The following is a 12,860-nucleotide window of genomic DNA, read 5'->3' as shown; positions in this document are numbered from 1 at the left end:
ACCGTCACTTTCCTAGTGTCGACGATGAGGTCACACATATTACCGACATTATTCTTACAGCTGCGGAACGTTCAATACCACGCACCTCCGAATTGCCCCGGCGCCCCCCAGTTCCTTGGTGGAACGAGGCATGCCGTGACGCAATACGTGAGCGGCGACGTGCTCGTCGCGTTTTCCGCCACCATGCTACTTTGGCCAACTGTATCCGCTGTAAGCAGTTCTGTGTGCGATGTCATCGCGTCATCCGCGATAGCAAGAAGGCAAGGTGAGACTTCTTTACTAGCTCATTTAACACCTTCACTCCCTCCTCGGAAGTTTGGAGTCGGCTTCGACGGTTCAGGCGCGCCTAGTTTCTCCCCGATCTCTGGGCTCACTGTCGCGTGTGATACGTTAGTGGACCCCGTCGCAATTTCTAACTCCTTGGGTAAACACTTTGCTGAGATTTCGAGTTCTTCAAATTACCCGCCAGCATTTCTCCCGAAGAAACGTGCAGCAGAAGTGCAACCTCTTGCTTTCTTCTCTCAAAATCGCGAAAGTTATAATACTGTTTTCTCCATGCGGGAACTCCAACATGCACTCTCTTCTTCTCGCTCCTCCGCCCCAGGACCGGATGGTATCCACATCCAAATGTTGCTGCATTTATCAACCCATAGTCTGCGTTACCTCCTTCGCATTTATAATCGAATTTGGACCGACAGTACTTTTCCCAGACGATGGCGGGAAGCTATCGTCTTTCCTGTTCCGAAACCTGGAAAGGACAAACATCTCCCCTCTAGCTATCGCCCCATTTCTCTCACGAGTAGTGTATGTAAGGTTTTGGAGCGTATGGTGAATTGCCATTTAGCTTGGTGGCTGGAGTCCCGCAGTCTTTTAACACCTGCCCAATGCGGTTTCCGAAAGCATCGTTCTGCAGTTGACCATCTTGTTTCTCTCTCCACTTATATCATGAACAATTTTCTACGGAAACGCCAAACAGTAGCAATATTTTTTGATCTGGAGAGAGCATACGATACCTGTTGGAGGACAGGCATCCTCCGCACACTGTTGTCTTGGGGCTTTCGAGGTCGGCTGCCCCATTTTCTTCGCGAATTTATGGCAGAGCGCACATTTCGAGTGCGGGTGAACGCTACTCTCTCCCGTACTTACTCCCAAGAAAACGGGGTACCCCAGGGCTCCGTGCTAAGTGTTGTACTGTTTGCTATTGCCATAAATCCAATTATAGATTGTCTCCTTCCTGATGTCTCGGGCTCCCTCTTTGTGGACGATTTTGCGATCTACTACAGCTCTCAACGGACCAGCCTTCTTGAACGACGTCTTCAAGGATGTCTCGATCGCCTCTACTCTTGGAGCACAGAAACCGGCTTCCGATTTTCTCCCAGTAAGACCGTTTGTGTTAATTTTTGGCGACGTAAGGAGTTTCTTCCACCCTCCTTACATCTAGGACCTGTCCACCTTCCATTTTCGGACGTCGCAAAATTCTTGGGTCTTATGTTTGACAGAAAATTGTGCTGGTCCTCCCACATTTCGTATCTTTCGGCTCGCTGTCTGCGATCGCTCAACACCCTCTGTGTCCTGAATGGTACCTACTGGGGAGCGGACCGAGTGGTCCTTCTCTGCCTCTATCGCGCCTTAGTGCGCTCGAAATTGGACTATGGAAGCATAGTTTACTCGTCTGCTCGGCCGTCTATTCTTCGTCGTCTCGACTCTATCCACCACCGTGGATTACGTTTAGTGTCTGGAGCTTTTTACACCAGCCCTGAGGAAAGCCTTTATGCTGAGACTGCTGAACCTCCGCTATCCAATCAGCGAGCAGTCCTTCTGAGTCGTTATGCTAGCCATCTGTCTTCCATGCCTGCTAATCCAGCCCATGACATTTTTTTCGACGCCTCCTTTGATGTAGGGTATGCAGGCCGCCCCTCCTCCCTACTACCACCGGGAGTCCGCTTCCGTCAACTGCTCCATTCTCTTTCCTTTCGCTTTCCTAAAACTTTCTTGACAACTTGGGGTACAGCACCGCCTTGGCTCCGTCCCCGGATCTGCCTGCTCCGTGACCATTTCCAAGGACTGGTACAATGTCACGGATGGCTTCTCCGTCTGACGGCATTGCTCTCTCTATGTGCATCAAATGAAGGAAGCCACATTTCACGTTAGGCTCGACAGTGCGAGTAGTGTTGGAGGCTCTCCAATCACTTGTGGCTGCGACCCCAAGTCTCTTTCGCTTCATGTTCGTTTATACTGCGGAGCTTTACGCTGTTCTCCAGGCTGTCCACCTAAATCCGCCGCCATCCAGGCGATACAGTACGTAATCTGCTCAGATTCTCTCAGCTCCTCCGCTCTCAGTCTCCAAGCTCTTTACCCTGTGCTCGGGCACCCTCTGGTCCCCCGGGATTCAGGCGCTTGCTCCACCTGGTGCGTCTCGGTGGCGTTCCTCTGGCTCCCGGGGACAACGTTGGTATCTGTGGAAATGAGGCGGCCGATATTGCGGCCAAGGCTGCAGTCTCTCTTCTTCGGCCAGCTATTCAATCGATTCCCTTCGCCGATCTACGGAGCGTTTTATGTCATCGTGTTGTTTTTTATGGTACGTACATTGGTCGACACTTCCTCATACTAAATTGCGGGTCGTGAAAGCTCTTCCTGTGACTGCTGGACCTCTTCTGCCCGGACGCGTCGTCGGGAGGAGGTAATTTTTAACTAGACTTCGGATAGGGCACTGTCTTTTAGCCATCGACATCTTTTAAGCGGCGATCCTTCCCCACTCTGTCCCCACTGCTCTTCACTGTGGACGGTAAGACACCTTTTAATTGAGTGCCCCTATTTACTCCGTTATGCGCCCGTCTACCGCTGTCGCCTGATCTATCGTCAATTTTAGCAGATGACACGCACTCGGCCGATTGCGTTCTCGAGTTCATTAGTGCCAGTGAAATGATGTCAGTCATTTAAAGCTTTTTTTGGGGACAACAAACCCCTTTCTGTAGTGGTTTTTAAGCCTTCCTTCTGCCTTTTAATTTCTCCAATTTTTTGAGTTTCGTTCCCATTGCTGCTGGTTTCCATTTTCGGTTTTTTACTGTTTCCTAAGTCATGGACCGGGCGCTAATGACCATAGCAGGTTTGCGCCCCAAAAAAAAAAAAAAAAATCCTGAACTTCTGTGATTATCTCAGCCTCAACCTGTGGTGACATACTGTCCTTACATCCTCCACCCAACAGTTCCCATCCCCTCTGTTGTATCACTTCACTCACCCTATTCTGTCTCCTGGCCTGTTTGTGTGCTGCCATCTCCCAACGAACCTGCCCATCTTTCCCCGCTAGTCTCCTTTTTTCGCTGCCCCCCCACCACGCACTCCCCCTCCCCTCCTCTCCCCTCTCCCCTCCTCCCACCCATCTCCCCCTCCCCCACACCTCTCACCCTCCCCCACCCCTCTTTCCCTCCCCCTCCCCCACCCCTCTGTCCCTCCCCCCTACCCCACCCCTCTCCCTCACCCCCACCCCTCTCCCCCACTCCCTCTCCCCCACCCCCTCTCCCCCACCCCTCTCCTCCACCCCCTCTCCCCCCACCCCTCTCCCCCACCCCTCTCCCCCCACCCCTCTCCCCCACCCCCTCTCCCCACCCCCCTCTCCCCCACCCCTCTCCCCCACCCCCATCCCCCCCAAACATCTTGCCCACATCTCTCCCCCTCCCCTCCCATCCCCTCCCCTACCCTCACCCGTCTCCTCTCTCCATCACCTCGCCTGTCCCCATCCCCACGCCTCTCCCCCTCCCCTCGCCTCTCCCCCTCCCTCGCCTCTCCCCCCTCCCCTCGCGTCTCCCCCTCCCCTCGCCTCTCCCCCTCCCCTCGCGTCTCCTCCCGTCCCTCGCGTCTCCCCCTCCCTCGCCTCTCCTTCTCCCCTCGCCTCTTCCCTCCCATCTCCCCCTCCCCTCCACTTCTTCTCCACCTCTCTCCCCCCACCCTTCTCCCCCTCCCGGCCCATTCCCTCTCCCCCACCTTCTCTCCCCCCCTCCCCTCCACTCTCCCCACCCCTCTACTTTCCTCTCCCCCACCCCTCCCCTCCACTCTCCCCACCCCTCTCCTCTCCCCCACCCCAGCCCTTCACTCTCCCAACCCCTCTTGGCCAACCCATCCCCTCCCTCTGTCCTCACTTCTTCCACCCCTCCCCTCACCCCTCCCCCCGCCGCATCTCACCACCCCTCTACCGCACCCCTCCCCTCTCACCCACCCCCTCCCCCACACCTCCCCTCTCACCCACCCCCTTCCCCCACACCCCCTCCCCCACACCCTCCCCTCTCACCCCACCCCCTCCCCCACACCCCTCTCACCCACCCCCCGTCCCCCACACCTCCCCCTCTCACCCACCCCCTCCCCCACACCTCCCCTCTCACCCACACCCTCCCCCACCCCTCCCATCTCACCCACCCCTCCCATCTCACCCACCCCTCCCCTCTCACCCACGCCTCTCACCCACCCCTCTCACCCACCCCTCCCCTCTCAACATCCCCTCCCCTCCACCCTCCGCCACCACTCCCCTCTCATCCATCCCTCCCCTCCACCCCTCCGCCACCACTCCCCTCTCATCCATTCCCTCCCCTCCACCCTCCGCCACCACTCCCCTCCACTCTCCCCCCACCCCTCTCACCAATCCATCCGCCTCCCCCTCTCCCCCACTCCTCTCCCACTCCCCTGTCCTCCTCCCCCCTCCCCTCTCCCCCTCCCCTCTCCCCCTCCCCCTCTCCCTCTCCCCCTCCCCTCTCCCCCTCCCCTCTCCCCCTCCCCTCTCCCCCTCCCCCTCCCCTCTCCCCTCCCCTCTCCCCCTCCCCTCTCCCCCCTCATCTCCTCTCCCCCCTCATCTCCTCTCCCCCCTCATCTCCTCTCCCCCCTCATCTCCTCTCCCCCCTCATCTCCTCTCTCCCCCTCGCCTCTCCTCCCCTCGCCTCTCTCCCCCTCCCCTCTCCCCATCCCCTCGCCTGTCACCCCACACCTCTCTCCCCCACCCCCGCCCCTGCCCCCCTCCCCTCCCCCGCCCCCTCCCCTCCCCCGCCCCTGCCCCCTCCCCTCCCCCTCCCCTGCCCCCTCCCCTCCCCCTCTCCCCAGCCCATCCCCTCCCCTCCACTCTCCACCGCCCCTCTACCCTCCCCTCTCCCCTGCCCCCACGCCTACCCTCTCCGCCGCCCCTCCCCTCTCCGCCGCCCCTCCCCTCTTCGCCGCCCCTCCCCTCTTCGCCGCCCCTCCCCTCTTCGCCGCCCCTCCCCTCTGCCCATCCCCTCGCCTCTCCCCTCTGCCCATCCCCTCGCCTCTCCCCTCTGCCCATCCCCTCCCCCTCTGCCCATCCCCTCGCCTCTCCCCTCTGCCCAGCCCCTCGCCTCTCCCCTCTGCCCAGCCCCTCGCCTCTCCCCTCTGCCCATCCCCTCGCCTTTCCCCTCTGCCCATCCCCTCGCCTCTCCCCTCTGCCCATCCCCTCACCTCTCCCCTCTGCCCATCCCCTCGCCTCTCCCCTCACCTCTCCCCTCTGCCCATCCCCTCGCCTCTCCCCTCTGCCCATCCCTTCTGCCCATCCCCTCGCCTCTCCCCTCTGCCCATCCCCTCGCCTCTCCCCTCTGCCCATCCCCTCGCCTCTCCCCTCTGCCCATCCACTCGCCTCTCCCCTCTGCCCATCCACTCGCCTCTCCCCTCTGCCCATCCACTCGCCTCTCCCCTCTGCCCATCCACTCGCCTCTCCCCTCTGCCCATCCACTCGCCTCTCCCCTCTGCCCATCCCCTCTCCTCTCCCCTCTGCCCATCCCCTCGCCTCTCCCCTCTGCCCATCCCCTCGCCTCTCCCCTCTGCCCATCCCCTCGCCTCTCCCCTCTGCCCATCCCCTCCCCTCTGCCCATCCCCTCGCCTCTCCCCTCTGCCCATCCCCCCGCCCCTACCCTCTGCCCATCCCCCCGCCCCTACCCTCTGCCCATCCCCCCACCCCTACCCTCTGCCCATCCCCCGCCCCTCCCCTCTGCCCATCCCCCCGCCCCTCCCCTCTGCCCATCCCCCCGCCCCTACCCTCTGCCCATCCCCCCGCCCCTACCCTCTGCCCATCCCCCCGCCCCTACCCTCTGCCCATCCCCCCGCCCCTACCCTCTGCCCATCCCCCGCCCCTCCCCTCTGCCCATCCCCCGCCCCTCCCCTCTGCCCATCCCCTCGCCCCTCCCCTCTGCCCATCCCCTCGCTTCTCTCCCTCCCCTCCCCTCGCTTCTCTCCCTCCCCTCCCCTTGCTTCTCTCCCTCCCCTCCCCTCGCGTCTCTCCCTCCCCTCTCCCCAACCCCTCACCCCTCCCCTCCCCTCGCGTCTCTCCCTCCCCTCTCCCCAACCCCTCACCCCTCCCCTCCCCTCCCCTCTCCCCAACCCCTCGCCTCTCTCCCTCCCCTCGCCTCTCTCCCTCCCCTCGCCTCTCTCCCTCCCCTCGCCTCTCTCCCTCCCCTCCTCTCTCCCCAACCCCTCGCCTCTCTCCAACCCTCGCCTCTCCCCTCCCCTCTCCTCAACCCCTCGCCTCTCTCCCTCCCCTCCCCTCTCCCCAACCCCTCGCCTCTCTCCCTCCCCTCCCCTCTCCCCAACCCCTCGCCTCTCTCCCTCCCCTCCCCTCTCCCCAACCCCTCGCCTCTCTCCCTCCCCTCCCCCTCTCCCCAACCCCTCGCCTCTCTCCCTCCCCTCCCCTCTCCACAACCCCTCGCCTCTCTCCCTTCCCTCCCCTCTCCCCAACCCCTCGCCTCTCTCCCTCCCCTCCCCTCTCCCCAACCCCTCGCCTCTCTCCCTCCCCTCCCCTCTCCCCAACCCCTCGCCTCTCTCCCTCCCCTCCCCTCTCCCCAACCCCTCGCCTCTCTCCCTTCCCTCCCCTCTCCCCAACCCCTCGCCTCTCTCCCTCCCCTCCCCTCTCCCCAACCCCTCGCCTCTCTCCCTCCCCTCCCCTCTCCCCAACCCCTCGCCTCTCTCCCTCCCCTCCCCTCTCCCCAACCACTCGCCTATCCCACTCCCCTCTCCCCATACCCTCGCCTCTGCCCCTCCCCTCTCCCCTCCCCTCCCCCCTCCCCTCCCCTCTCCCCAACCCCTCGCCTCGCTCCCTCCCCTCCCCTCTCCCCAACCCCTCGCCTCGCTCCCTCCCCTCCCCTCTCCCCAACCCCTCGCCTCGCTCCCTCCCCTCTCCCCAACCCCTCGTCTCTCTCCCTCCCCTCCCCTCTCCCCAACCCCTCGCCTCTCTCCCTCCCCTCCCCTCTCCCCAACCCCTCGCCTCTCTCCCCAACCCCTCGCCTCTCTCCCCAACCCCTCGCCTCTCTCCCTCCCCTCTCTCCCTCCCCTCTCTCCCTCCCCTCTCTCCCTCCCCTCTCCCCTCTCTCCCCTCCCCTCTCTCCCTCCCCTCCCCTCTCTCCCAACCCCTCGCCTCTCACCCACCCCTCTCCCCATCCCCTCGCCTCTCACCCTCCCCTCTCCCCATCCCCTCCCCATCCCCTCCCCTCTCACCCTCCCCTCTCCCCATCCCCTCGCCTCTCCCTATCCCCTCGCCTCTCCCCCTTCCCTCCCCTCTCCCCATCCCCTCGCCTCCCCCTTCCCTCCCCTCTCCCCATCCCATCCCCTCGCCTCTCCCCCTCCCCTCCCCTCCCCTCCTCCCCTCCCCTCCCCTCTCCCCATACCCTCACATCTACCCCTCCCCTCCCCTCTCCCCATACCCTCGCATCTACCCCTCCCCTCCCCTCTCCCCATACCCTCGCATCTACCCCTCCCCTCTCCCCCTCCCCTCTCCACATCCCCTCGCCTCTCCGCCTCCCCTCTCCACATCCCCTCGCCTCTCCGCCTCCCCTCGCCTCCCCGCCTCCCCTCGCTGCTCACCCTCCCCTCGCCTCTCCGCCTCCCTTCGCTGCTCACCCTCCCCTCTCCCCATCCCCTCGCCTCTCTTCCCCCCTCCCCATCCCCTCACCTCTCTCTTCCCCCCTCCCCGCTCCCCCCTCCCCATCCCCTCGCCTCTCTTCCCCCATCCCCTCTCCCCTCCCCTCTACCCTTCCCCCCTCCCCTCTCCCCTCTCTATCCCTGCTCCACAGCCTCTCGACACTGCACCTGTTGGCATTCTAGTCGCTGCACTGCTAGACTGTACTCCCCTCCATCCCCCTAACACCTCACACTACCACCACCGCCACCACCACCACCACCACCACCAATTGTACACTACTGTCGGTTCCCCTTCCTTGCCCCCCTCCAGAGTAGTGCTTCCATTCCCTGTGACTTTTACATTCGGGCCCAATCTGCCAGAGTTGGCAGTCGTCTGTGTGTTAGGTGTGCTTGCTTGTGCAAATGAATGGTGTATGTTTCTCCTTCTTTTTCTGACAAAGACTGTGGCTGAAAGCTAATGTTTAAGTGTCTTTTAATTGTGCATGTCTGCATTTTAATGTGTCATCTTAACAGTAAGTAGCAAACTATTATTTAGTCACATTGTTGATATTTCAACCTGGGTTTTCCATTGTTTGTTTCTGAGTGCAAAATTTCTTAGTTTTTGAGTCTCCCACCTTGGATTATGTGGGTTTTGACTTCTAAGTATTTTTTGGAGTTTAGTGTTCCCATAATCTATCCGAGTGTCTCAGGAAGTGAGCAAAACCAGGTGGTGCTCACTTATTACATCATTAAGATGCACAACCTGGTTGCTTGGTTTAGGATGATAAATGAGGTAACTCAGTTAAGAAAAGGTACTAAAAATTGTCATGACATTTGTACTTGGGTTGCCTTCTCTTGGCTACTAATCTGCTAAAAGACTGTTCTGTGTATCAGGTCTAATTTCACTAGCTAAATAAGATAAGCTCTTTTAAAAATATTTGTGCTGTATTTTCAAATAGAAAAAAATCACAAAAGAACTGCCTCCAAGGCTGTACCAAATGACAAGTACACATTCCCTGTATGCAGTTCATGGCACAAAAGTTAATGTTTATTTATCCCTTTGCTTTTCAGTTTATTTATATGAACACACACACACACACACATACACTGAAAATCAGCATCCACATTGCACTGATGGCCTCCTGCTTAGAGATTATGAAAAAGTCAGGTTTCTGTCAGGTAAATGTTTGTGCAGTATTCAATGGTTAATTATGCTTGCCAAAGTATTACACAGTTTCTCACATCCAGCTTGGAATAGAGCTATGCTGAACACCACAATACACAGAACCTGGTCTATTTTGTGAAAGGACCACTTGATTGGGTTGCCAGACTTTCTAAAATAACAAAAGGAAGAGTGACAACTTGTTTTTTCTTTATAAAAATATTTTCAAAGTATATGAATACAATAGAGGGAAACATTCCACATGGGAAAAATATATCTAAAAACAAAGATGATATAATTTACCGAACGAAAGCATTGGTATGTCGATAGACACACAAATAAACACAAACAGACACACAAAATTCAAGCTTTCGCAACCCATGGTTGCTTCATCAGGAAAGAGGGAAAGACGAAAGGATGTGGGTTTTAAGGGAGAGGGTAAGGAGTCATTCCAATCCCGGGAGCGGAAAGACTTACCTTAGGAGGAAAAAGGGAGAGATATACACTCTCTTGCGCGCGCGCGCGCACACACACACACACACACACACACACACACACACACACACACACACACACACACACACACACACAATCCGCATGTATACAGACACAAGCAGTCATTTGTAAAGGCAAAGAGTTCAGGCACAATGGATTCCAGAGGATGACGGTTCAATCCCGCATCTGGCCATCCTGATTTAGGTTTTCCGCGATTTCCCTAAATCGCTCCAGGCAAATGCCAGAATGGTTCCCTCGTAAGGGCACGGCCGACGTCCTTGTCTGTCCTTCCATAATCCGACGAGAGTGATGACCTCGCTGTCTGGTCTCCTCCCCCGAACAATCCCAAGCCGACCCCACAAGTACACTCAGTGTTCTCACTTATCTCCTCTTCCATTACCCTTCCTCCCCCCATGCTCAGTCTAACCTCCTGACTGCACCTAGCTGCCCTACCCTCTCCCTACCTCATCCCTGTATGTTTCCACAAGCAGCACTTTACCATCCCCCACCACTACTCTGGTATCCCTCCTCCTCCCTGCCCCAGGTTCCTCTTTACCCCTACCACCCAGTTGCTTCTCTCATCAGGCGCTACTGCGTGCAGTCTGGGCTTGGCAGTCGTGTGTGTGTGTGTGTGTGTGTGTGTGTGTGTGGTGTTGTTGTTGTTGTTGTTGTTGTTGTCTATCCTGATGAAGGCCAGTTCGATCGAAAGCATTGTTTGACAGTCGTTCTGTTGTGCCTATCTGCGTCTCAACATCTCTGCTGTATTGTGATTAGCAACTATCCTTTTCATGATATTCTATCTTGGATTTTTGATTGTTTGAAAATAAAACTTTAGCTGCAAAGAAACAATATATCATTTACAACAACAAAACACAGTGCACTCACAAGCTTCTGCCAAAAGCAGAATGTGTCAAAAGCCTTAGGACGAAGACTGTGCGAAACTGTGTGACAGCAGACTGCTTTTGATTAGTGTTACGTCACAATTGTTTACTTTTCTAACAGGTTGTGGGAAAAATATTGTGAATGGTGGTTTGTGAAGTGTTGTTTTCAAAGTAAATTTCCTTCTACGCGAGGTTAATTATATTATGTATGAGAATGTGTGATGAGTTTCCAAATGCAGACCATTCGACTGCCATTCAAAACTTAACACTTTAAGGACCAGGCAAAAATATTTTGGCCCCAGAAGACAGGCCATTTATGCCAATATTTAAAATTTTACAGGAACATTTGTGTTTGATATATCGTAAAAGGTAACTCGCGCTAAGAAAGACCGAGCTTTGGGGTTAGATTTGCATATTTATCGTAATTCTGTCATAAATGATGCAATAATGTTGCCAAAAGTTATAATTGAAAGTGAGAGATGAATTTTCGAGCAACCACACGTAATTGGCTTTTCTGTGGAAAAGTCGAAGCTTCATGGGACACATATTTGGCCGTGTAACCCACGAAATATTTGACGCACGGGAGTGAATTTATAACTGTACTTGTCAGAGATATTGAGCTCCTGTAATTTAATCTGTTGTCGTAAGATCCTGCCTATCCACACCCTCGGGAAAAAGACCAAAAATTTTTGATGATCAATATTATACATGAAAGCTTAGCTTTTCTTAATATACATTAATTTAAACCATTAACTTTTCCTGTTTTATATGTTTATGCTACTTAACAGTGATGTTGCTCGGCTGACTACATTACGTGTCATATGCTCTAAATATCTGCTGTCATTGTATGGCGAGATCACGTTTCGTGAGCTACGATTAGCTGATAAAAGTGCATTGCAATCTCAATTTCAGTGCTTCAGAAGCTACCGTGCTGTGTTTGGCATAATTCGTATTTACACTTGCATAATACAAAAATATTCAGTTTACATGTTGTCTTGTTCAAAGATGTTTCCAAAGTGCATTGTTTTTTGCTGGGTTGTGTTGCCTAAAGTTCTGGAAAGCTCTACACTGGAATATAAAATGTTCACCATTCGAAGGATTAATAAGTTTTACGGCTCCCGGAAAAAATGTATTGTCTTGTAACAGAGGAAAAGCATTGTACTTCAGGTGGGGTACAGTGTATTTTCATCTCGGAAAAAGTGCATTTTCATCGAGGAAAAATCTGGGAAAATTCCAGGAATTGTTTTTTTCTTGGCCATGTGTACGCCCTGATAAAATGAAAGCCTCTTCTTAGCATCACAAAACACTAGTCATTTGCTCAAATGTGTATCAAAATGCCAATCTCTCAAAAAGACAATCTTTTGATCAATAAATATTAAAAGTTTTGAGTGCTCCACTAAATCTTTGTAAGGCACTACACTAAAACTTAGCTGAGGCAGTTGCATCTCACCTTACATACAATAGTAGAAGAAAGAGTCCTTGAAAAAATAGATTACATATATATGAATGAAAAGGGATTGTTAAGAGACACTTGTGGTAATAGTAGTAGTAGTGGTGATAGTAGTATCGCAATCCAGCTAGCAACTAGAGATAAGTTAGGAAAAGCACAGAGCATCTGAGTGATGTAAATGACTTTTTCATTTCTGCTGCAGATCGGTGCTGACGTATTGCTGTCTGACACACAGATCAAGAAGGAGCCACAGGACATAAAGGATCCAAAGGTAATCACCCAGTTTGGAAACAGTCCAAAATGAGTTTCGTCATATTGTTACAGCACTAAAGTGGGAGTCTCAGTGTAGTTGGCTCCTCTACGAAGGGAGTGGGTTGTTGTTGTTGTTGCCTTTGCCTTCAGTCTGGAGACTGGTTTGATGCAGTTCTCCATGCTGCTCTACTCTGTGCAAACCTGCCCTGCTCTGCATAACTACTGCAACATACATCCATTTGAACATGCTTACTGTGGTCATGCTACGTTTCACTCTAAAATTTTTACACACACACACTTCCTTCCACTACCAAATTTATGATTTCTCTATTCTATCAACTAATCTCTTGTTTTAGTCAAGTTGTGCCACAAATTTCTATTTCTCCCCCACTGCAATTGAGTTCCTCCTCATTTGCTGCTAGATGAACACATCATACCTTCAGCATTCTTCTGTAGCACCACATTTCAGAAGCTTCTGTTCATCTCTTGCCTGAGCTGCTTATTGTCAGTTCCATTGTTCACAAATTCCTAATTTTCAGAAATACTTTCCACACTGTGGCCGGTCTACATTTTGTATCCTCCACACTGTAGCCATTGCCAATGTCACTTCCTAATCTATTTACTTCAGCACTGAGTGATTTGATTGTTCAATTGTGTGCCATTACTTACTTTGCATTTGTTATTGTTCACCTTATATATACAGGGTGTTACAAAAAGGTACGGCCAAACTTTCAGGAAA

At 54.6% G+C, this 12,860-nt stretch overlaps 1 protein-coding gene across 1 annotated transcript in view; it reads left to right on the top strand.

The window, feature by feature from the left end:
- The window catches only part of LOC126213359 (uncharacterized), a 189,382-nt gene that overhangs the window by 65,040 nt on the left and 111,482 nt on the right, over nt 1-12,860 (top strand). Inside the window, exon 7 of the mRNA XM_049941063.1 lies at nt 12,072-12,140. Coding sequence (XP_049797020.1) covers nt 12,072-12,140 — 69 coding nt within the window. The remainder of the gene's footprint in view (nt 1-12,071; nt 12,141-12,860) is intronic.

The sequence above is a fragment of the Schistocerca nitens genome, chromosome 11, assembly GCF_023898315.1.
Source record: "Schistocerca nitens isolate TAMUIC-IGC-003100 chromosome 11, iqSchNite1.1, whole genome shotgun sequence".
In the NCBI taxonomy this organism is placed as follows: Eukaryota; Metazoa; Arthropoda; class Insecta; order Orthoptera; family Acrididae; genus Schistocerca; species Schistocerca nitens.
This window is presented reverse-complemented; position numbering and strand designations above follow the sequence as displayed.